At 34.3% G+C, this 25,453-nt stretch overlaps 1 protein-coding gene across 1 annotated transcript in view; it reads right to left on the minus strand.

Moving 5' to 3' along the window:
* Positions 1–12,482: 12,482 nt before the first annotated feature.
* The window catches only part of NBEAL1 (neurobeachin like 1), a 195,557-nt gene continuing 182,586 nt past the window's right edge, over positions 12,483–25,453 (minus strand). Inside the window, exons 49-55 of the mRNA XM_080798670.1 lie at positions 23,896–24,068; positions 21,297–21,391; positions 19,332–19,448; positions 18,530–18,691; positions 16,866–17,014; positions 15,133–15,268; positions 12,483–12,699 (exon numbers count right to left, since the gene is read on the minus strand). Coding sequence (XP_080654796.1) covers positions 12,598–12,699; positions 15,133–15,268; positions 16,866–17,014; positions 18,530–18,691; positions 19,332–19,448; positions 21,297–21,391; positions 23,896–24,068 — 934 coding nt within the window. The 3' untranslated portion in view covers positions 12,483–12,597. The remainder of the gene's footprint in view (positions 12,700–15,132; positions 15,269–16,865; positions 17,015–18,529; positions 18,692–19,331; positions 19,449–21,296; positions 21,392–23,895; positions 24,069–25,453) is intronic.

Raw genomic sequence — 25,453 nt, forward strand, 5'->3', positions numbered from 1 at the left:
CCTCTACTCTTTCCACACTAAGTGAATGACAAGGTGCAGCACTGAAGATCTGAGACTGAGATGGTTTTCCCCTTGCCGTTGTCTTTCAGGACCATCCGTAAGTAAGGCTTCAATTCACCTGCTACCCATTTTTGGCTTTACCCACATACTGAGTCATTTCATCTATAAATCAGGCTTCAGCTTTTTATTTCTCCGCCATCTGGTCATACATTTTATTTATAATACATTTTATTTATAAAATAAATATTATATATATTATATTTATATATATATTTATATATAAATATATTATATATAATATATAATAAATACATTTTATTTATAAAATAAAACGTCTCAGCTGAGGAAGGGGCACTGGTACTAGAGTAGTGAATACTTTGGGGATCAAGTCTACTTGCTCATGCAACTTGCCTCTGCCCTGTGGTACTTAAGACTTGATGGTCCGACGAGACCTAAATCGATGATCAGTGGTACTGGCAAACTAAGTCTTTACAAGAAAGGCGTTAACTGTCATTTTGTCCTGGAGATATCTTTTCAATGATGTTTGTACAGCAACAACATTAGAAGGTAAAGATGGTCTTCCTTTAGAAGAGAAGGCAGGTTTGCTTACTTATCAGTAGAAGTCTCCTTCCAGGGCAAAGGTCAGACAGGTTTTCTTGCAGCTCGTTATAAAAGATTCAGCTTCCCTAAACTCAGAGTCTTCAGTTGTGACGCAAGATTGTGAAATGTATTCTTATGATTTCATTTACTTTATAGTTGTTGGTTTGACATTTAGGTCTATCATTCACTTCAAGTTAATTTGTAAGGTAAAGGTAAGAGATTATTTTATTCCATATGGATAACCAGTTCCAGCACCATTTGTTGAAAAGACTTTTCTTTTCCCCACTGAATTATTTTGATACATTTGCAGATAACTAATTCATCATATTATGTATGGATGGGTCTAAAGGGCTTCTATGTTATTCCATTCATCTACTTGTCTTTTTTTAAAAAAAAGATTTAGGGGCACCTGGGTGGCTCAGTGGGTTAAAGCCTCTGCCTTCGGCTCAGGTCATGATCCCAGGGTCCTGGAATTGAGCCCCGCATCAGGCTCTCTGCTCAGCGGGGAGCCTGCTTCCTCCTCTCTCTGCCTGCCTCTCTGCCTATGTATGATTTCTGTCTGTCAAATAAATAAAATAAAAAAAAAAGATTTATTTTAGAGAGAGAGCAAGTTGGGGGGGAGGGATAGAGAGAGAGGGAGAGAGAGAATCTTCAAGCAGACTCCCCACTGAGAGTGGAGCCTGACACAGAGCTCAATCTCAAGACCTTGAGATCATGACCTGAGCCAAAACCAAGAGTTGGATGCTCAACCGACTGAGCCAACCAGGCATCCCAAAAAGCTCTATCTTTTAAAATATTCAAAATTAAATTCTAACCTTTCGATATTGATAGAACTCAGATTTTCCTTTAGCAAACACCTTTTCATGCTGGTTAACTTGCTGGCTTACTAGTTAAAAACAAAATGTTTCATAAATGATACACATTCCCATTTCAAATCTCCATGTTCTTTTACTGTGTAAGATTTGTGGACACTAATTACAAAGTGAAACTAATTATATCATTTTGTAAGGAAATAATTTGGCTCAAGTAGCAAAAGAGAAAAGAATGCAAACTGGTATTTATTATTGGCTTTTTGTGTTCATTACTGTGTCAGGCTGAATAATGGCACCCAAATACGTCCTCATCCTAATCTCTGGAATTTGTGAATGTTATTTTACAGGGTAAAATAAAGTCACCTTTGTAGATTAGGTGATTATGCTAATAATCTTGAGATGGGGAAGACCAATTTGGATGATCCATGTGGGCTCAACATGATCACCACAGGCCTACTAGGAGGAATGCAGGAAGAGTCAGAAGCAGAGAGGTTGGCAATGGGATGATGGAAGCAGAGGCTAAGGTGATAAGCTTTCAAGATGGAGAAAGTGGCCACAGACCATGGAACACAGATGACCATGAGAAACTGGAAAAGGAAAAAGATTTCCCCCACTGAGCCTCTAGAAAACAGCCCTGCTGACACTCTGACCTTAGCTCAGTGAAACTAATTTTGAATTTGTGATCTCCAGAACTGTAAGAGGGAATTTATGTCATTTTAAACCACTAAATTTGTGCTAAATTATTACAGCAGCAATAAGAATGTAGTATAATCATCTTTTAAACGAAATGACATAAAAGGAGAAGAGCCAAGTTATCTAATGTTATGATCAATAATATCCATCAGTTAAATATTATTTTATAGTAAAGGTAATTAGATTCACGGTGTCAGCTATCCACTTCAAAGCAAACTTACTTTGCCTCTCTTATTAAGATTACTCCTTGCCGAAAGACAACTATCATATGATCTCTTTGATATGAGGAAGTGGAGATGCAAGGCGGGGGGGGGGGTTAGGGGGAGGTAGGAAAAGAAAAAATGAAAAGATGGGATTGGGAGGGAGACAAACCATAAAAGACTCAATCTCAAGAAACAGACTGAGGGTTGCGGGGGGGAGGGGGGACGGGAGAGGGTGGTGGGGAAAAGGACATTGGGGAGGGTATGGGCTATGAGTGCTGTGAAATGTGTAAACCTGACGATTCACAGACCTGTACCCCTGGGGATAAAAATACATTATATGTTTATTAAAATAAAAAAATTAAAAAAAAAATTACTCCTTGCCAAGATAGAGATTTTTCTTTTGTGAAAGATAATGTAAACAATGAGCTCCTTGAATAAGATTTGTCTCTATATTTTCCATAGCATATGTATCATATATTCTCTTAATAATTTATTAATAACCTTTTAGTACATTTTTATTAAGAATCCCATACTTGTTACCTAATATTTAAACATATGTAGCAGTAATCTGGATTCTTATAACTAATATGTCAATTGGCCTTTCATTAAAGTGAAATTAAAATTGTTTTACAATGGTATATTTCCTTTTTAAAAAATTTTTTTGGTTTATGATCTTATGAATCACAACTTACCTAACAGCCATCCTGATACATCTCATCGTTCTTCAGATGACTGCCTGTGTCTTCTCTGATTAATGATATGCTGGGCTTACAATTTACATTCACAGGGCAATCAATGATCTCACATTTCCTTGTTCTGATTTTTATTTTTTTAGTAATCTCTACACTAAAGTGGGGCTCGAACTCATGATCCTGACTGAGATCATGCCGCATGCTCTTCCAACAGAGCCAGCCAGGCGCACCCAATAGTACATTTTTAACCTCTGATCCTTTAATATAATTTCATTTGATCCCTAAACCATCATTAACGTTCTATTTCATACACGAAGTAACTGAAACCAGATCTTTAGTTCCAGGTACATGCCCTTTCCATTATATCACAGTCTGTTAGACATAAGATAGTATCTCAGAATCTTGACCAATATTGTTGATCATAGATCAAAATTTCCTGTTTCAATATACTTAAAAAATAGTAGTAACCCTAGTACACTAGTACATTAGGATCTATTGATGGTATGTAAGACAACTGTGAGAAATTAATTAAAGAATGGAGTTTTTTTTTTTTTTAATTTCATCCATTTATTTGACAGAGAGACAGAGCACAAGTAGGGGAGCAGCAGGCAGAGGTAGAGGGAGAACCAGGCTCCCTACTGAGCAGGGGTCCCAATGTGAGGCTTGATTCCAGGACCCTGGGATCATGACCTGAGCCAAAGGCAGATGCTTAACAGACTGGGCTACCCAAGCATCCGAAGAATGAAGGTTGTCTTAAGGAAAAAAACACTAGAAATTAATATACTGCTTGCTATGGTGTTATGGACTATCTCACAAAAGCAAGGCAGTCTTAATTAAACCTTTTACTGATCTGGCTTTGACTGTCCTGTGACTGTGAGATCTTACCAGATGAAATTAATGCAGGAAATTTCCAATTCTAGCACCGTCTTCAATAAAAGTGTAGTATCATGTATTGATGGCATCAGGCTAGAAAAAGGTTAATGTTCATTTCTCTGTGTTGTTACTCTGGATCTAGACAAAAATACTTAGAAAGACCTTGACACAGAGCTTGGATTCTGTTTTATTACGGATTAGGATTTATTAACAAACACAGGAGGATTAGGTTAACATTTAGACTGTCAAAAGTTGATGAATAATAGGTTTTAATTATGTGAAAGGAAAGAAAGTTAAGAAAAAAAAGCCCAGCTTAATGTATTATTCAATGAACTACAAATGGACATCTCTGGCTTATGATCATTTCCTGAGGGGGGAAATGTAACAAGTTTCTGAGGTGGCTTTAAAACCAAAGGCATAATATATGTTGTTATCTATAACAAAAACTGGTCAATTAACCTAACATTTATCTTGTACACACAGGAGTGCAGAAGAAATTCTCATATGAAAGCAGTGATCAATTTGCTGCTTAACAAAAACTGTATTTAATCTCTTGCTCACTCAAATAATTTAGCCAAGGCTAAGTTCTAATCAGCCTATGATGTGAGAATTACAAATCAACTGAAGAAAGTAACATCATTTTTTTATTTGATTTGAACCCATTTTCATATACAAAGCTAATGTATTATGTACAAAATAGATGTATATTCTTAAAAACTGTTAGAATACAAATTTCCAAAGGACTAAAAAAAGTGCAAAATTCTCAATTATCTTCAATCATGCTATACAGAAACAAATCAAATATTAGCTCATATACACACACTGAAAAATTTTCAAACACAATGTAACAAAACAAAACATACATCTTATATATTTAACCTTAAAAAGATGAGGAAGGAAAGAATGTATTGCACCAAATTAACAGTAACTTCATTATAATGAGAAGACTAATCAAAATTATTTACACATCTTTATTAAAAATTTTCTCAACTTTAAGACCTTTTTTTGGCATACAAATATTCACTGAGTCACAGTTTGCACAGTCAATAATTAGATATAAATAAGGCTTAATATTCTCTTTATCATGGTCAATTCCAGTAGAATAAATGAGAAGGACCGTTTAATGATAACTACACAACTTTTTGAATTCCTTAAATATTTAAGTAGCAGCACAATTTGCAAGTATTTTTCTTTAAAACAAGTAATTCTGAATTTTCAGCTATCCTCCTCTGACTATGTGCATTCACATGCATTCAAGTCACTGTCACCCTCTATGATAACACTGAAACGTTCCTATTTAATCTGGGTCCCAGAAAAACCAACATAAGAGACAAATCATATGTGGTTGATATTTTTCCGTCTTAATGGATTCATTTTTATAGCAGTGCATCTGACAGACAATGTCTAGCTAAATCTGATTATTTTTTGCTAAATTTTTTGCTCCAAATATATAAAAGCTAACAACTGGGGGAAGGAGCAACCACACTCTTTAGGAGTTTCTGAAGAAAACAGACCAGCCATACAGTTTTCTAACAATTCTTCTTATGTAAAGTAAAGCTGATTATAAGACAAACAGTATCCACAAGTATTTTTGATGGTAGTATTTTTTTTTTTTTTTTTAATGACAGGGGAAAGCGCGAACGCAGTCCCCCGCTACCACAAATTATGCAGTCGAGTTTCCCACATTTGGGGAAATCGCAGGAGTCAGCACATCCGGAGTGCAATGGATAAGCCTCGCCCTGGGAAAACCACCTTCGTGATCATGGTATCTCCCCTGCCAGGTAAGTATGATGATGGTAGTATTTTTGAATCACAGAGAGTAATAACATCTTAGAAGAGGGGGAAAAAAGACTAATATGTAAAAGATCTTCGACTGCAAGATCTGTTGTAATATGTCATAATTTTAGAAGAAGGTAGAAACAATGATAAATACTTTTAAAAGCAATCAAAATCCCAAAGGAAAAAATAAAGTTATTTTCTTTAATCCCTATATAAGAAATTAAGAGGCTGAATTTTTTCAGTTAGGTCTAACAACTGGTATCTCCTTACCAGAACCACTTCTAAAGTGTTTATGATTAATATGATTTTAACACTCTGAAGAGCAAAATAATGCCAATCACAGGTAAGTTTTTTCCCTCAAAATGCAAGACAGGCATTTGTTGAATTTATAGGTTGAGCCCATTAAATCTTAAAAACGCATTGCTTGGATAGTGTAGGAAATGTTTCCAAGGGAAGGAACATCAAAAATAGCATTTTAACTTTAACTAGTTAGTACCCTGGCTGCCAGAGAACCTCTGGTTTTAATACTTATTATTTTGAAATATATTATTACCAAAATAAAATTTTAAAAGGTCCAATTGGAATAAGACTCTTTAAAAAGTTTATATTTTAATCAAAAATATATCATTTTATTTTTCAACCCTACCTAAATCCTAACTTTCTATTCTATTTTTTTTTTTTAAGATTTTATTTATTTGACAGAGATCACAAGTAGGCAGAGAGGCAGGCAGAGAGAGAGAGGAAGGGAAGCAGGCTCCCCGCTGAGCAGAGAGCCCGATGTGGGGCTCGATCCCAGGACCCTGAGATCATGACCTGAGCCGAAGGCAGAGGCTTTAACCCACTGAGCCACCCAGGCGCCCCCTAACTTTCTATTCTTAAATTACAGTGCTACATTGTAATATTACAAATAGCTAATCATTTTGTACATTCAAAAATAGTTATAGATTTTAAATGAGACAGCCATCATATTATAAGTGGAAAAACACATACCCAAAACTCCACTAACAGTCAACTTTGAAAAATGAATGGGTAATTCAATGACAGAACTGTGCTGTTTTTAGTTATTATGATAATATTTGTAAAATAACTTTCAAAGGAAACATTAAAAATCTATACCACAGAAAACAAATGTTATATTAGTGACTTTCTATTTGTTCTTTTCCCTTGAATTTTCAGTTTAAGATTATAGGCATTAAGACAAAAGTAAATACAGTTGTATCTCTGTCCTTTTATTTTTCACTACAGCCATTAGCTTCATAGGTCCAAATCCTGTAATGTTTAGAAATCAACCACATGTGACGACAAATGCCAGTGAGATAATCTAAGATATGTCTGATGAATTATGTACTCTAGCTAAAAGTATGTGATAGCCACTTTTAGACAAGTTTCTTATACTGAAGAAAATCATACAACTCCTATATCTAGGATGGAGATTTTATATATATATATACACGCACACACACACACACACACACATATATATATTTTTTAAGGATGGCTTTATATTTTTAACATAGAAAACTGCATCATTTCCAATATAGGCCTAAATGTCTTAAATGTTAATGCTTTATTTTCTGTAATATTAGGACTTTTTATATGAAAAATTTAAAGATTATTTCCATACTGAGAAGTCATCAGAAGTACTTAGGGAATATATCCAGGGCTTTTTAATTAGAAAAATTCTAACGATTACTACCTTCAAGGCTATGAGAGACCTAATTCTATTTTTAAACCTAGCATTTGGTAACTCGTGCTTTTTATTAATACTTTAAAGTGTTAAATAATTCACATACAGAAAATATTCACTGACAGTCACTAGGAACTACTAAAAGCAAACAGACACTTTTTTTGAAGCAAATTTTAGTTATAATATTCAAATGTGAAAGATCTGAAGAAAGTTATAGTAATAACTGAAAAGGAAATTTGACTGGTTCAGTGGCAAGCAAAACAAAGACAAGAAAGCCATTCTGAACAAATTTTAGAAAAATGTCTCCAAGGGGTGCCTGGGTGGCTCAGTGGTTAAGCGTCTGCCTTCTGCTCAGGTCATGATCCCAGGGTCTTGGGATGGAGCCCCACATGGGGCACCCTACTCAGCGGGAAGCCTGCTTCTCCCTCTCCCACTCCCCCTGCTTGTGTTCCTTCTCTCGCTGTGTATCTCTCTGTTAAATAAATAAATAAAATCTTAAAAAAAAGAAAAAGAAAAAGAAAAATGTCTCCAAGGATAATGATTAAACCTATTTTCATATAGGCCTGTGAATAAGCAATCTGACTTATAAAAATAAAGATATAATTTCTTTTTCTTTCTTTCTTTTTTTTTTTAAGATTTTACTTATTTATTTGACAGAGAGAGAGAGAGAGAGACAGACAGACAGACAGCAAGAGAGAGAACACAAGCTAGGGGAGTGGGAGAGGGAGAACAGGCTCCCAGGGAGCCCAATGCCATGTGGGGCTTGATCCCAGGATTCTAGGATCCTTACACCTGAGCTGAAGGCAGACACTTAACAACTAAGCCACCCAGGCGCCCCTGACTATAATGTCTATAGTGTAAAATATTTTAAGACTTAAAAATCTGAGGCATAATATTTTTATACTAAGAGATTCAGAAAGTCCAGAGTAGTGCCTAGACTTCTGTATATTTATAGAACTTCATAGACAAGTCTGATCTGCAATCTCAATTAAGAAACACTGGCTTAGAAAATTCTAGATTCAAAGTAAAGAAGTTGTGGCCAGCATTTTAATAATATTGAAATGATGGCTAATAATACTATATGATTGTTGCAATAATGTCATGAGAAAAAGCACCAGTTCTTCAGAACAATGTTCTGGGTGGGGTCAAATTTTAAGCAAAGCAAATGTTGGTTATATATGATAAAGGAATTAGGCAAAAAGAATATTGAGAATGGATATTTGTTGGGAGTGATAAAAATGTTTAAGATTGACCACTTATTGGGAAAGAATAGAGTCAGCTGATTAAAGTAACAGTAATCAGGACAAGCTAGGAGTCTGGGTGATAGATGAAAGCAAGAGATTAGATTTAGAAAAGAAAAAATATAAATTCATTTTATCAGTTAAAAATTCTATCCCACAGACAGGTGTAGGAACTTATTTATGAAGACAACTGTATTGATGTATTTGAAAAGACCAACCTTCACTCATTCACACACACATCCTATGATAGTTCATGTAATATATATTATTTAATATTTGTATTTAATGTAGTTCATGCACTTGCATCTTTTCACTTGAAGGGTGATAAAGACAATGCTACTCATTTTATAAATGTAAATATATAAAAGGAGCTAACCTCTTTAAATTTAACTAAAAGATTTCCATTAGTGATTTCTTTAGTAACAACAATAAAAATATACTTAAAGGCCATGTGTCTATCATCATTAAATAAGAATCTGATATTCGAGTTAAAAAAAAATTTTTTTTTAAGATTTCATTTATTCAATTGACACAGAGAGAGAGAGAGATAGCAATGGAGGGAACACAAGCAGGGGGAGTGGGAGAAGGAGAAGCAGGCCCCCCCACTGAGCAGGGAGCCTCTGTTATGGGGCTCTAGACCTGAGCCGAAGGCAGATGCTTAATAACTGAGCCACCCAAGTGCCCCTCAAGTTAAAATTTCCTCAGCCTACTCTTATTCAAGTAAAATATAAACAATCTTAGGTTAAGATTCAACTTTCAAATCTAAATTCTAATTAATTATGAGGGTAAATTTACTCCTTCAAATGCGTAAAACTGTTTTTCAATACCAGTTCTTTAAGGATAATTGTTATATGCCTTACATAGAGAAAATAAAAGGAAGCCTCACTGACATTCCTTGCTAATGACATGAATGCCTGGCATTTTCTTTCCTACAAAAAAGGATGTGACCTAAAAAAAATCGCTGTGACCTAATGGAAACGAACAGGTAGAAACTTATTAATAGCTGACATGAGCTTCACAGGCTTAAAAGATCTTAAGCCAACTGGACAAGCTTTAGTTTCATCATATACTTTTCTAATTTTCATGCCCTGATCTATTTTTTCTTTTCTCCTCCAATTTTATCTGAGCATCATGGAATACTAATTGGAGAGTGAAAAATTGGTTCTTTATTCTCTAAATGAAAACAGTTATTGTATGTTTTAATATCTGAGACCTCACTTTCTAAGAGTAAAATCATTATCCTAGTATAAATCTCTATCACCAGGATGCTGAGATCTTTCATTGATTTCGTTGATGATTTCCATCATCACCATATGAAGCAGATGAAAATTTCCTTAGATAACAAACTTCATAGCAGCTAAGTTGAGATATTATACTGATGAACTAAAATCACCTGTTATTCTATTCTAATCATACCGTTGTTCATTTCTCCCATTATATAAATAGAAACATCTTCTATGGATAACACCTAAATATACCAGAATCCCCCATAGTATATCTTTCCAGTGATTTTATCTAGTCATTTTTAATTCAGTGGGCTACACTGTTTAGAAGAGGTTTATATTTTTCATATAGAGGTTTATATTTTACTATATTTGCTTACTTTAATAGCTAAACTCAAGTTCCATTCCCCTAGACTAGTATTAGTATTCTTAGGTTTTCCTGAAAATCTTACATTTTTGGTTTTTACTTTTTGGAAAAACTAATATAAGGAAGCATTCCACAGTTCTGAGCATCTACTGTTAGTCTGGGTAGGATATTTATTTTACTGTGAACGAAGGGTCTTCTATTTGTGCTATAAAATGAATACTGCTTGTTTGGTTCTTCCATCTAAAGAGCAGCAAAGTAAAACACCATAAATTTGGGGATTTTGCCCTGAAAAGTTAAACTTCTTTGTAATTTTTGTAAGCATTCATCCAAAATAATTCCAAAACCAACATTAAATAACCTTAAAAATAAAGAAGACATCCTTATACCAAAATCTCCAGATGAGTAAGCAAAAGAAAAATTTCCAACATTTTGATTCAGAACAGTTTAAAAAAATTCAACATTTAAAATATCAAAAGTCAATCATGTTGGTTCTGACGACCTGAAACCTCCTAAAAAATGTAACATAAAAAATTGAATGAAATAAATAGAAGCACCAAATCTCAATAAATAATTACCTCTATTGACTTGGTTTGAGACATTTTCATCAGAAATTTCTTAAGTCCTTAAAATGGAAATTTTCACATTTATATATGCTCTATTTTACACTTGCTGCATTGGTTTATTTCAGTGCTATTTACCTAAAACATAACCGTTTTTTTGTTGGTGGTGGTGTTTTCTTTTACTGAACAAAGCAAGGGATTTTAAATAATTGGAATGAAAATTCTTTTATAAGTTATTAGTCCTGACTCAAACAGATCACATCTATTCAAAAAGCTTCCCTAAACTAAATCTTGTACTTCTCTTAATTGTTTTACTCACTCATAGGATTAAAGAAAATGGTATTAAATACTGTGGACAACCGAAGAGAAGAATTACAGAGGGAAAGTTTCTTAAAGATGCCATTGAGAAGACAACTAGATGTAAGGAAATCTATGATTTGTGGAATAAAAAGGAGTATTATAAGAAACTATTATTGTGAGAAGTCTTTTTTTCCCTTCTGATCACAGACCCCTTTATGAAAGCCACACATGCACTCCTGAAAAAAATGCAGTTAACACACAGAATTTCCATACAATTTCAGAGGATTCATAAATTCCTCCAAACCCATGGAATCTCAGATTAAGGACACTTATAGTTGAAAAAGCTCTCTGACTTAACTCCAAAGATGACCTTATAAAAGCACTAGGTTTAACAATCTCTTTGAATTCCAAAATAAATCTATCAGCTTTTTACTTTAAAATACTGAATATTAAGCATATGTAATACTTAACTATGTATAATAAAATTATAATCTTAAAAGTTATACATAACATGAAATAGAAATGTTTTTTAAAAATTACTGTATCTACATGACAAGTTTAAGTGATACAAATCTTTTCAATTCATTTACCAATCACATGGAAGTTGTAGGTAAAAATGTTAATGTATTTGGGTATCATTGCTAACACTTCTAATTACGGGGAAAGACACAGTATTTGCTTAGTAAGGAATGAGCCAAGAAATTTTGAACTTTGCAAATATAAATTGTGCTGCAAATGCTACTTAAAGGGTCCACCTGTCAAAATCATAATCAGCATTTTCCCTTCATTATACTACTAATGAAATATATCTGCAAAATATATCTCTTGTTTCTCTTATTCCTACTTAACCTTTATTATTTAAGCATAATAATGTATTTCAGTAAGTTCTCATTAGTAATATGCTAAGTAGTAGTGGAATGACCCAATGTACCGGTTTCAACTGTCTTATATTCAACTTATCATGAAAACCTGGAATTTACATTGAGTTTTGAAAATCCAAGTGTGCAACAGATGCCTTTAAAATATTACCCCAATCAGAAAAAAAAAATATTACCCCAATCAGAAGTTCCATAAATAAACTGATCAACTTTTAAATATGGTGGTCAGTAAATAGGAAAATGATTAAATAAAGAATACATTAAAAGCCATGTCTCTCAACTGTCCGATCATCTGTACTCTTCTTAGAAATACCTTACATTTTGCTGTTTAGGATAATAATGGAATTATATACAACTTCTTCATTTTTGGAAGTTTTTTTCCCCAATGGATCTAATGATCTTCAGGAATGAACCACAAATCTAATTCAATTGTATTTTCTCAAATCTGCCGTGGTGTAGATCAAGAATTAGTTAATAAGACTAGATTCAATGTTAACCAGAAATTTTTAAAGTGGATAATGATACAACCAATGTCTTTATATACACATAGCATACTGAATTTTGGTAATCCCTAAGTGATTTTCAGTGATAAAAGCCCAGATATATTTCAGAGAGTTGAGAGATGTGGTCAAAGTGCCAAAGCAATAAATCAAGTTTCATTTATCCATGACAGAAGATGGAAATAGTAATCACTTGAAATCTTGAGTATTATATTCAGTTTCTCCAGCTGAAATCTGGCTGAGTCGCTTGCTAGATCCCCACAATTTTCGAGAAAGCTGACCTGAACGCATCTGTTTAAAGTAATTCAGAGAAACAAAGAATAGATGTTATTAAGAAAAAAGAAAGAGAAAAAAAGAATAAATGAAATTTATATACAAGACACCGATTTTGTAGAATGCAGAATGTAGTTTTGTTAACAGAATAATTAACATTTTAGTGATTCGTGATTAATAATAATTAAAGAAAGGCTTCTCTACGTTGGTTGTCTTTCAACTAAGAAAGGTCTAATGCTAATGTTAATTCTAAATTTTATAAAATTAAGTGTCCCAGTTTGTCCAAATTACCAGAGTCCCTCATAAATTAACAAAACCAGGTGTTATATGCAACTAATGAATTGTTGAACACTACATCAAAAACTAATGATGTGCTAAATGTTGGCCAAATGAACATAATAAAATTTTTTTTAATTAACAAAAGTATATTTTACTATATTAAAATAATCTTCTGAAATTATACTTTAATAAGACACAAAAGTTGAGTATTTTCTCCTCTTGTATTTTAAGTAATATTAATGCTTATCACAAGAATAAGAAGAAAGTAAAATAATGTTTGGATGAAAAGAAAATAACGAGGATATTTTGATATATAAGAATTTCAAAAAATAATATTTAACAAGAAAATGATAAAATGTGATTTAGAAAACAAGAATAGCATCAGTTCTCTGAAGATAAGAATCACATTTTGTCCATCATTAAATTTTTACCACCTGCCACACTTCTCAGAATATAATAATTATTAAATATTAATCCAACTGGTGAATAAATTCCCCTCTAAAAGTGCTTAAACTTCTAGGTAGGGCAAAAAAAGAACCCATGTGGGAAACATTTCTCAGTCTAAGCATATGATTATGATGTCAGAATTACTTTCCCAAATGCAACCTACTTTTTAATGGTGGTTCATCTGCCACCCTTTTTTAATGGTTATCCTTCTCTAAGGTACACTTATTGAAGGGATAAAAAAAAAGTCTCATGCAAAGACACTTTGGGATGCTTGTTTTACATTTTCATTTCTAGATGTATTTCCAGAAACATTGTTTCTATTACTCTATTACCACATTACCACTTTATTTATAAATACAAATTTTGTACTGAGAATGTAACATATAAAACTGATGACTTAAAATACACATTAATCAAGATTTTGATCTTTTAGATAAATTCAGATATTGAAATAAAAATCTTTTCATACCTAAATCTTGATTTAATTTTGATACTGTCATATTCAATTATATTTCAATTATGCAAGATTCTAAGTATTCAATTATATACTAAAGTAGAACTATACTTCAGCTGATACATCCAAAGATGTAAAATGATAAATACTCCTATTCAAAATCTACACATAATTCAGATTCTCTGTGTTGTAGACTACAAAAATCTTTCAGTGAAGACAAAAAACTTATTTAGTAAGTAGTACAAAACATTGACTGAGACCTATGAAATGAAGCTATTTAGGGGTTTTTTCCCCAATCAATTTTTAGAAGAAAATGTGTCACTTCACTTAAAAAAAATCAGTAAAATAAAAAAGTGAAGCATACTCAGTGAGAAAAAGTGCTTAAAATGTTTTAAATTTAAGTGAATACCAAGATATGGACTTGCTGACATTGTTTGGGGAATTGTTAAACTAAAGGTAAATGACAATATCAATTTAATAAGACCTCTGTTTTGTTACAATAATATCTTGAAAAAGAGTATAAGAGCTAACAAAACCTTAAAATATATATAAAACAAAAAGGTCCCCATGATCCGTGGTAGATTTATTAAAACCAGTGACAGTGTGTTATTCACTAGTGTCTTCTCTTGAAATGATTCCAAGAGTTGCCATTATTTTAGATTTCTCAGAAGAGACTGATGCCATCAGTACAAATTTATAATGCTTAATTTGACTCTATATAATAGAAGAAATTTTCTAGGAGAATCACTAAATTACTTTGAATATAGCCACTAAGTTTTTGAAGGAACAATACCAGAGTTATGGTATCTGAATATTCAGTGATTGATAAGCCACTGGCAAATCTGTACTTAAGTACAAGAAACTCACTGAGAATTAAGCATATTTGTTCTGCTAATTCTGGTATTCTTGTTGAAAGTAAAGTATATAGTTTTATTGTTGGAGTCTGTATTTCATTTTTTATAAAGGCTTTTATGTATTAAAAATCCAAGTAGTGTCTTGAATCTAGATTTGGAAAGATAGATAATAAAAGAACTTCCTTATTCATATAGAGTGATAGAAACCACCAAATATGTGCTTTCAATTGTATCACAATATAAACATCACTCTTGAATATTAGATTTATGCCCTTTTCATTTACTGCCCTTTGAAAAATCAAATTTGGTTTTTAATTTGTTCATCCATAATGGAGACTTCTGATTCAGCTGGAACAAAGGAGAACCAAAGGAATCCCCAACAGTATGGGAAAAGAAGTTCTTGATGGTGTGTTTTACCTCAGCTGGCTTCCCAACACCCACTACAATCAATTTGCCATCTTCTAATCCTACAAGAATATGGCTGTATTCTTTGGTGACACAAACACAGTGGATAGGCATTCGCATGGCTAATGGGTTCATGCTGAGATTCAAACTAAAAGAGAAATAAAACACACACATAATTACATGGATACATAATAGATTCAGAGAATCTTATACCTGGAAGATAACCTAATGATCATCTGATTCTGCATTCTAATTTTACAGATGTGTAACTTAGATCCAGAAAGCCTGAATGACTCACACAAGGGCCCACATTATAGCATTACTTAAAATACATACTTTTTTTTTTCTAGTCTCAACATCTGTTTTTCTTCTAACCATATATATGATCTCTCACGAAATGATTTTTACCTTGTTGATTAAAAAGTTAAAGTAGAATAAAAAGGAGAAAGTTCAAAAAGTGTTTGTGTGCATGCTGGGGGGTAAGGTTGATAAAACTGTTCTATTTGTCTTGTCTTAGAAGATGTAATATATAAACATATAAGATAAAACATAATAAAATAATACATATTTAAAAACAGAATGATATAAAAACATAACATAATACTCAATTATGGAAAATGTCCATGGCTTTTAGGATTAAAGAAAGAAGAATCCTCTGATGTACACACCATGTTTGGACCAATCTGCTAAAAGATCTCATTCATTTTTCTGATCTGGGATTCTGTTTTTTCCTCTCACTACTGATCTGGGATTCTCTTAACAATACCGTAAAAGAAAATGTTGGAAAGATATGATTCAAATAGGGACTCAGTGCTTTACTGCTGGAGAAAGAATGACAAAAATAAGAAGAAAATTACAAAAATGGGGAAAGGATGTTGGTACAGAAGTGATTCTGATATGTAAGAGAGAACACCCTGGGATCAGGAAATGATTTATAAGAAAGGTTTGGGAGGGGCCAAGACAGTCTCAGGAATATAAATATAAACCACAATAAATTTTTTAAAAATGGAGGAAAGGATATATTTGGGAATACAAGGAATACAGTGCTTTGTATATATGTTAGTAAATACAAAATATGAAGAATATAAAACTTAAAAACATATCCACTATTTAAACATCCTTTTCCTTCAGTGCTTTAAATAATAAGACTCCCCACCAATTTTACATATACATATACACAATCATGAACAGATACAGTAGCCTTAAAAATACTTTAGTTTGTTTTACCACAATTAAAAACAATTTTTAAGACCTAGCTGTAGTTTGTAAAAATTCAAACTATAATTGAACAAATTTACAAATCTATAATCCAGGCTTGGCACGGTGAAAATTCTTTTTCTGGCTTTAAAAAAAAAATTTACTATGCTACAATACACATAACATAAAGTTTCTTACATTTTTAAAACATACATCTATATTTCATTCACTAATCCAGAAATAATTTAGCTTCCCCAATTTTTTTCAGAGTTGTTAAAAATGACACGTTCACAATAAATGATAAACTTTACAAAAGATTAGAAATCTGTGATTGCTGATTTCCACTCTAGGCTGCAAGTATTACTACCTTTTCTTTCTTCCTCTCTTTCTTTCTTTCCTTCTTTTTTAAAGATTTCATTGTTAAGTAATCTCTACATAAAACATGGGATTCGAACACACAACGCCAAGATCAAGAGTTGCATGCTCCAGTGAGGTGCCCCTATTACCACCTTTTTTTAAGTGAGACTTCAAACAATCTTGTTATTTACCTGTGGAGATTTCTTATGGACAGGAAGCCTTGTAAGCTGCCCGTGATAATATGTTCTCCAGTGATACATATATCTGATACTTGTTCTGTCAGGACTTGGGACCCTAGATACTTGCCATTTATGGAAAACAGATGTAATGCATTCTTATCCTGTAAAGAGTAGATGAAGAAAGTTTAATGATCTCAAATGAAAATGGAGTTTTAATACTGGCAATTAAAACTGTGACTATAACAGAATGATTACTGGATTTAAAATTTTGAAATAAACATATAGTTATGTTTATTTTTTATTTTTATTATTTTTAAAGATTTTATTTATTTATTTGACAGAGAGAACCACAGCAAGGGAGGGAACACAGGCAGGGAGAGTGGAAAGGGAGCAGCAGGCTTCCCACTGAGCAGGAACCTGGGATAACAACCTGAGCAGAAGGCAGCCACTCAACCGACTGAGCCACCCAGGCGCCCCTACAGTTAGTTATGTTTAAAGAAAAAGTGTGTAGACAATATTACTAACTGTGATTTTAAATAAGAAGTAGCTGTATATTTTAAGAAAATATTTAAATAAATAATTGCCAAGTAAATAAATATTAAACAGGGACTCTCATCCCTCCAAAAGAATTAAAATCTCACTCAGCCTAAAAAATCTCACAATACATTTTTTTAAGCCCCACATTTTTAACACAGAACAAAAAGATTCTCTTAACTTTTTTTAAAGCTACAGTTTTTAAAAAAATTTTATTTTAAGTTATCTCTACACCCAGTGTGTGGCTTGAACTCATAACCTGGAGATCAAAAGTCTCATGCTCTACCAACAAAATTAAAAAATTTTTTAAAATATTTATTTTTTTTTGAGTGAGAAAAAGAGAAAGAAAGAAAGAATGTATGTGCATATGGGTATGCAAGTGGGGGAGGGGCGGGGGGAGAAAGCGAGAGCGAGAGCGAGACAGAATCCCAAGCAGACTCCCCACTCAGTGGGGAATCCAATGCAGGGTTCAATCTCACGACCCTGAGATCATGACCTTATCTGAAATCAAGAGTTGAATGTTTAACCAACTAAAGCCACCCAGGCCCCCGGTTCTCTAAACTTTTATTATTAAAAAAAAAATGTTTTTTAAGATTTTATTTATTTGAGAGAGGTGGGGGGAGGGAGCATAAGCCTGGTGAGGGGCAGAAGGAGAGGGACAAGCAGACTCCTTGAGCAGGGAGCCCAACTTGGGGCTCAATCCCCAAACCCCAGGATCATGACCTTAACCAACTGAGCCACCCAGGCCCCCCATCAGTGCTCTAATTTTTAAAAAAACTTGATCATGGAAAGAAAAGGAACATAATTCATGGCTCCTTTATACCCAACCTGTACAAAAAGAATTTAATTTGGTTATAATTTCCACTGGAACTTCTGAAGTCCCATATAACCAGAAATTCTTTTTGCAATCATATATTACATAGATCAATAGAAATCCCTAAAACAAAATATGAACAAGAGGCCAACACTGTGATAGGGGTCCATCTAATGGTAAGGAATAAACAAATTAAAAGATGAAAGGAACATATCCTTTTCAAAATATGGTGTTCTTCATCAAAATGCCTCATATATACAGTATAACATGGAAAGAAAAAGACAGGCTTATAGATAGTCTAGCCCTCTTGCATGTAACTATTATATACCTTGAGATTGGTCTTTTCTTCAATGCTGGAATAGATAACAATATGTCCTTCCCAAGATATAGCCAAATGAGGAACGGTCAGGAGCACAGAACTCTCAGAAGGTGGCCGTAAAGTCCTCATGTATTGACCTTTCTGAATGGTATGTATAATCACAGTGCCATCCTACATACAGAAAATAGTAGAGTATGAAAAAGAGAAACAGAACAACAAAAAAGAAGGCCAGATAAATAAATATAGGAAATGAACTCAGAAAATGATTATTCTACCAAGGACTCATGTTATCTTAGGAAAAATTTCAATCTTGAAATTTGAAATAGTATTTTATTTCATGAGATGCTCTCTTTCTGTAACTAAAAAGACCAGTAAAATACCAAAGCAGAATCCAGTCTCTTTAAGTTTCTTCTGTGTTACGTTACTTCTGCAAAGTCCTACACAAACAATAAAGAATTCCTATACTTTTACCAGTCCCCCTAGAAGAAAATTTGTCATTCCAATTTTAACATATGTGCCTCCAAAGCAAGCATGAAAATAAATATAAATATTCCTTCTCAATTTGTAGAAAAAAATTAACATTTTTTTTGAAGATTTATTTATCTTTAGAGAGAGAGTGAAGGACGGGGGGCAGAGGGAGGAGAGGAAGAGAGAATCTCAGACTCCCCACTGAGTATGGAGCCCAAGGTGGGGCTCAATCCCATGACCCTGAGATCATGACCCGAGCCAAAATCAAGAGTCGGATGCTTAACTGACTGAGCCACCCAGGCACCCTGAAAAAAGTGAGCATTTCTTAAAGGTGAAATCTTACCCTTGATCCTGACACTGCCATATCTAGTTCAGTGCTGATGCCAACACTCAATACCTCATCGGTGTGTCCATACAGAATCTGAAAGGGTTTAGATGCTAAGCCCACAGGAACACCTCCCTAATGTCAAAAGAAAAGCAAAGGTTAATTTTCTAGTAGGCTATTTTCTATAAAAAGGTTTATACTATATTTAAATTGTCTAATCACAAAGTAATATTGCAACTAGCTCTTACCATAGCATCTATTCATAACAAGACTCATTCTTGTGTTCCTCCTTGGGTTTTCAAATTATTCTCAGTCTTTTGAAGCTCCAAAACTTAATCTGAATCATTTCCAAGTTGACTGCATTGGATCAGTTCTAACAGGTATATTATTTGTCCTTTTCATTAACAGATTTGCTCTTCCTGTACTACAAATAAACTTCATATTCTTTCTCTCAATACTTTTCTTTCTTTGTTTTTGGTTGACAAAAAATGTCTTTTCTTTCTTTTTTTTTGGTTGACTTAAAATGTCAGGTATACAACAATGATTCAACAGTTCTATAAATTATGTTAATACTGACCATGGTAAGTGTAGTTATCACCTGTCACCATACAACGGTATTACAATATATTAGCTATGGTCCCTATGCTGTATCTCTGTGACTTATTTTACAGAACTTAATTATTTTAAATATTTCATATTAATAATTTGATATTCAGCCACATCAAATCTGTTGCTTGCTGTTTCTACTTTTGAGTTTACTTATTATATTTGTAATGGTATTGGTTTTAATATTGGTTTGATTCTTCTGTAATCATCCTTTTCATCTTATTATTTTTTTTTAAAGATTTATTTATTTTCAGAGAGAGAGAGAGAGAGCACACACACATGAGTGAGTGGGAGGGAGGGGCAGAAAGAGACAGAGAGAAGCAGAACCCCCACTGAGCGTGGATCTGGATGCAGGGCTCCATTCCACAACCCAGAGACCATGACCTGAGCTGAAATCGAGAGTAGTTTCTAAGCCGACTGAGGTACCCTGGTGACAATCCTTCCCATCTTTTTTTTTTTTTTTTTAAGATTTCATTTATTTATTTGAGAGAGAGAGAGAGAGAAAGTGAAAGAGCACAAGCAGGGGGAGCAGTAGAGGGAGAGGGAGAAGCAGACTCCCTGGCGAGCAGGAAGCCTGATGTGGGACTCGATCCCAGGACCCTGGGATCATGACCTGAGCAGAAGGCAGATGCTTAACCACCTGAGCCACCCAGGCACCCCTCCATCTTTTTTTTTTTAATTTAATTTTTTAATTTGAGAGAGTGAGCAAGAGAGTATGAGCGGGGGCAGAGGGAGAGGAAGAGGGAGAAGCAGAATCCCCACCGAGCAGGGATCCTGACGTGGGGCTTGATACCAGGACCCTGTGATCATGACCTGAGCTGAAGGCAGATGTTAAACCGACTAAGCTACCTAGGTGTCCCTCCTTTTCATCTTATTATGCCACTGTATAATTTCATCTTTGAGGTCCTTCCTGTTTTACTGAATTGATATTCTTATATTCTTCTAATAACACAATTTTATTGCAGAGATCTCTCTATACTTGAATTGTTGTCTTCACCTGTGTTTAGCATGTTTTGTTTGTATATTACTTTCTATATATAGATATAGAATGTTTGAGTAGTTGCCATGGTACTTGTTTTATAATTATATACAGAGTATATATCTATACTCTATATTAAACTTATGGAAAAGTTAATTACCAATGGATTAAAGATTTAAATGTGAAAAAAAAATAAAGAAAAATATTACAAGAAAATTTTTAGGTAATTATTTTAACAAATTTGCAGAAGAAAGACTGTTAAGTAGAAAACCTAAAAGCCATAAAGAAAAAGGACACTTTCTTGAAGCAACATTATGAAGAGTACAATACAGTTGATGAAAATAATAAATCTATAATTTTTAGAAGTCCCACCAGAAAGGAAGATAAAGTGTAACTACCTGTTGTGTTATTTGCCATATCATACATGTAGTATCTCTGGAACCAGAAATCAAATGTATTCCACAGTAATCTGTAGCTAAACAAGTCACAATATCTGTAAGAAAAAAGGAATTACAAAGGATGAAATGGAGTGGTTTTTCTGAATAGAGCTCTAAGAGCAATTTTAATTTATATTCTAACTATTACTAAATCAGTTGTTTTAGCAGAAGTTGTTTAAGAATGGCAACAGAAAAGCACTGGGAAAGGGTGACACAGGAAAGAAGCAGTATTCTTTTTTTTTTTTTTAAGATTTTATTTGTTTATTTGACAGAGAGAGAGATCACAAGTAGGCAGAGAGGCAGGCAGAGAAAGAGGGGGAAGCAGGCTCCCCGCCGAGCAGAGAGCCTGATGCGGGGCTTGATCCCAGGACCCCGAGATCATGACCTGAGCGGAAGGCAGAGGCTTTAACCCACTGAGCCACCCAGGCGCCCCGCAGTACTTTTTTTTTTTAAGATTTTATTTTTAGGGCACCTGGGTGTAGACGCCCTGACTCTAGATTTTGGCTCAAGTTGTGATCTCGAAGTTGTGATATCAGGCTCTGAGCTGGGCTCTGTGCTAAGAGTGGAGCCCGCATGGGATTCTCTCTCTCCCTTTGCCCCTCTTCCTCCCCAACTCCTCCTTTCTAAAATAAATAAATAAAATCTAAAAAAAAAAAAAAAAAAGAATGTTAAAGATTTTATTTTTAAGTAATCTCTGTAACTAATGTGGGGCTCAAACTTACAACCCTGAGATCAAGAGTCACATGCTCTACCAACTGAGCCAGCCAGGCACCTCAGGAAAGAAGCAGTGTTATTACTGGGTATTTACCCCAAAGATACAAATGTAGTGAAAAGACAGGCCACCTGTACCCCAATGTTCATAGCAGCAATGGCCATAGTTGCCAAAATGTGGAAAGAACCAAGATGCCCTTCAACAGACGAATCGGTAAAGAAGATATGGTCCATATACATAATGGAATATTACGCCTCCATCAGAAAGGATAAATACCCAACTTTTGTATCAACATGGACAGGACAGGAGGAGATTATGCTGAGTGAAATAAGTCAAGCAGAAAGAGTCAATTATCATATGGTTTCACTTACTTGTGGAACATAAAGAATAACAAGGAGGACATGGGGAGATGGAGAGGAGAAGTGAGTTGGGGGAAATCAGAGGGGGAGACAGACGAACCATGAGACTGTGGACTCTGAGAGACAAACGGAGGGTTTTGGAGGGGAGGGGAGTGGGAGGTGGGGTGAGCCCAGTGGTGGGTACTACGGAGGGCACGTATTGCATGGAGCACTGGGTGAGGTGCATAAACAATGAATTTTGGAACACTGAAAAGAAATTTTTAAAAAATGGAAAAAAAAAAAAAGAAGCAGTGTTAAACTCAAGTAGGAGAGCTTTGAGAGTGAAGAGTATACACGGGGCAGGGAAATGTCTGCTGGAGTCTGGGCAGTGAGTGAGGTGGCTTGGAATGGATTCCCAGGAAGTTTTGATATGCTTCTCTGCTCTCTTACTCTCTCATTCCCATTCACCTTCTACTCCCATTAAGCACTGCAATCCTGTGGAATATGTACTTCTAACCAAATTAGTACATATTACATCGCAAATTCTCAATATGAAATAGATTTTTTTACTAAACAGTAAAAACCTGAGCTAAGTGTCATCTCAGGAGTCACCTGTATAGAATTAGTAGCAGACTCCATCTCCCTTTCCTAATAGGTATACTAGGGGAAAATCTACGTGGTCTTTTGTTTTTAGAGACAGCGAGCGTGGAGAGAGGGAGGGACTGAGGGACAGAGAGAAAGAGAATCTTTAACAGGTTCCATGCCCAGCGTGGAGCCCAGTGCAGAGCCAGACATGGGCCAATCTCACAACCCTGAGATCGCAAACTGAGCCGAAATCAAGAGTCGGACACTTAACCTACTGAGCTACCCAGGCACTCCCACGATATTTTATTCTTTCACTGAAGGCTGAAACACTAAGAAGCACCAGGTTAAACTACCTTCAGTAATTTACCTCCCTCATGCTTAACTAATAGGGCAGGTGATGTCTTATTCAACAATGACAGATTTTTTTTTTTTACCACTTTGTCTTAAAATTCTTATTTGTATTAACTGATTTTTATTTATTTTTATTTTTAAAAGATTTATGTATTTTGAGAGAGAGGTGGGGTAGAGGGAGAGGGAGAGAATCTCAAGCAGACTCCCTGCTGGGTTGCAGAGTCAATGTGGGGCTCCATCCCACTACCCTGGCATGATGACCAGAGCAGAAATCAAGAGTTGGGTGTTCAACCAACTGAGTCACCCAGGAACCGGTTTTCAACTAGTTTTTTAAAAAAAGACTTAGCCTAACATTGTTCAGATACTATAAAGCTGTATTTAATTTGTATAGTATTTAGTATATCCCAAATACATAAATACTCTTAAAGAAACCATAATGTTCTTAACACTGCTCTATCAAAGTTTACTTAGCTTCGAAGGTAAATTTTAATGCTTTCTATAGGAACATGTACTACTTTTGTAGTTAGAAGAAAGTGAAACTTTTCTTTTTTGGGGAAAAAAATTTAATACTTACCCATGTGTCTGATATTGTGTGAAATAATTTTGCCTTTTGTTAGTGACATCACTTGAATGCTATTATCCCAGTGTCCAGCACTGAAAAGCAACTTCGCATCATGTGATACTATGAATAGCTTAGAAGTGATTTCCAGCCCTGGAGCAAAAGGACCATTCATAATACGCTGAGTTCTGTAAACACAATTAAATATTAGACTTTTCCTTAAAAGATCACTTAGGCTGATACCAATTATTTCTTAAATCTCTCTGAAAAAGAAAAAAAATTAATCTGTTCAACCATTCAATTTGAAATGTCCCCATTAATGAATGATAATGAGTTTCAGAAAATATATTAATGGTATTCATGTTTTTTATTACATAAGAAGATACATAAAAATAGTCTCAAGGGTTAAGCTAAAGAAGTTGAGACTGGTGAAGGTGTGGAAAAGATTTAAGTCTTGCCTTTCAAAGCCAGTTTAGGAAGATTGTCAATTCTGTAAATGGTAGTATCAAAGTATAAAGGACAAGATAAGGATATGACAGGATGAGGAAAGTTGGAAATCAACTGAAACCAGGAATCTACTGCACAGGCAGTACCTGTACCTAACAATACTCATGAAGATCATTTCTCACTCAAACGAAAGCAAAGATATGGGTTTTTTTTTTTTTTAAAGATTTTATTTATTTATTTGACAGAGAGAGATCACAGTAGACAGAGAGGCAGGCAGAGGGAGAGGGAGAGAGGGAAGCAGGCTCCCTGCTGAGCAGAGAGCCCGATGCGGGACTCGATCCCAGGACCCTGAGATCATGACCTGAGCCGAAGGCAGCGGCTTAACCCACTGAGCCACCCAGGCGCCCCCAAAGATATGGGTTTTATCTGCTTTCCTGTGAAATAAATACCTGTGAGGTCAGCCAATCTAGATTTTGCAGAGACACAATGAAGTTATACACAACCAATGAATCATTGAATACTACATCAAAAACTAATGATGTTGGCTAACTGAACATAAAGAAAAGAAGTTATTACACTTCAGTGTGTACACAGAGAATGAGGGCCAATTCTGACAGGTCAGCTCTAGAACTTTATTATTCAGTATTAATTTGCTGAAGGTATATTTTGTGCCAAACACAACAGTACTAAGTCCTACATGGGATAAGAAGGAAAAAAGACATTGCTCCTAATAAACATACAGCTAATACAACCTGGAGTAAGGGAAACATTACTTTAATTTAAAATGCAACCTTTGGATATTTAAAAAATTAACTAAGGTAATATATAAATAAATAAATAGATTTTAAAAATCTAAAAGAAATAATAAAGTAAAATTAAAAAAATAAAAAATTAAGGTAAATAATAAATTCTTATATAAAATACACAAGGCTTATTTATAAGTAACTGTGCAATAAAAATACAATCAAGCCTACAAACTACTAATAATTTCTTTTTTTTTTTTTAAGATTTTATTTATTTGTCAGTGAGAGAGAGAGAGAGAGTGTGAGCGCCACAAGCATGGGGAGTGGCAGGCAGAGCAAGGAGCCTGATTCAAGACTTAATTCTACGACTCTGGGATCATGAC

This window comes from Martes martes, assembly GCF_963455335.1.
Source record: "Martes martes genome assembly, chromosome: 3".
NCBI classification, from domain to species: domain Eukaryota; kingdom Metazoa; phylum Chordata; class Mammalia; order Carnivora; family Mustelidae; genus Martes; species Martes martes.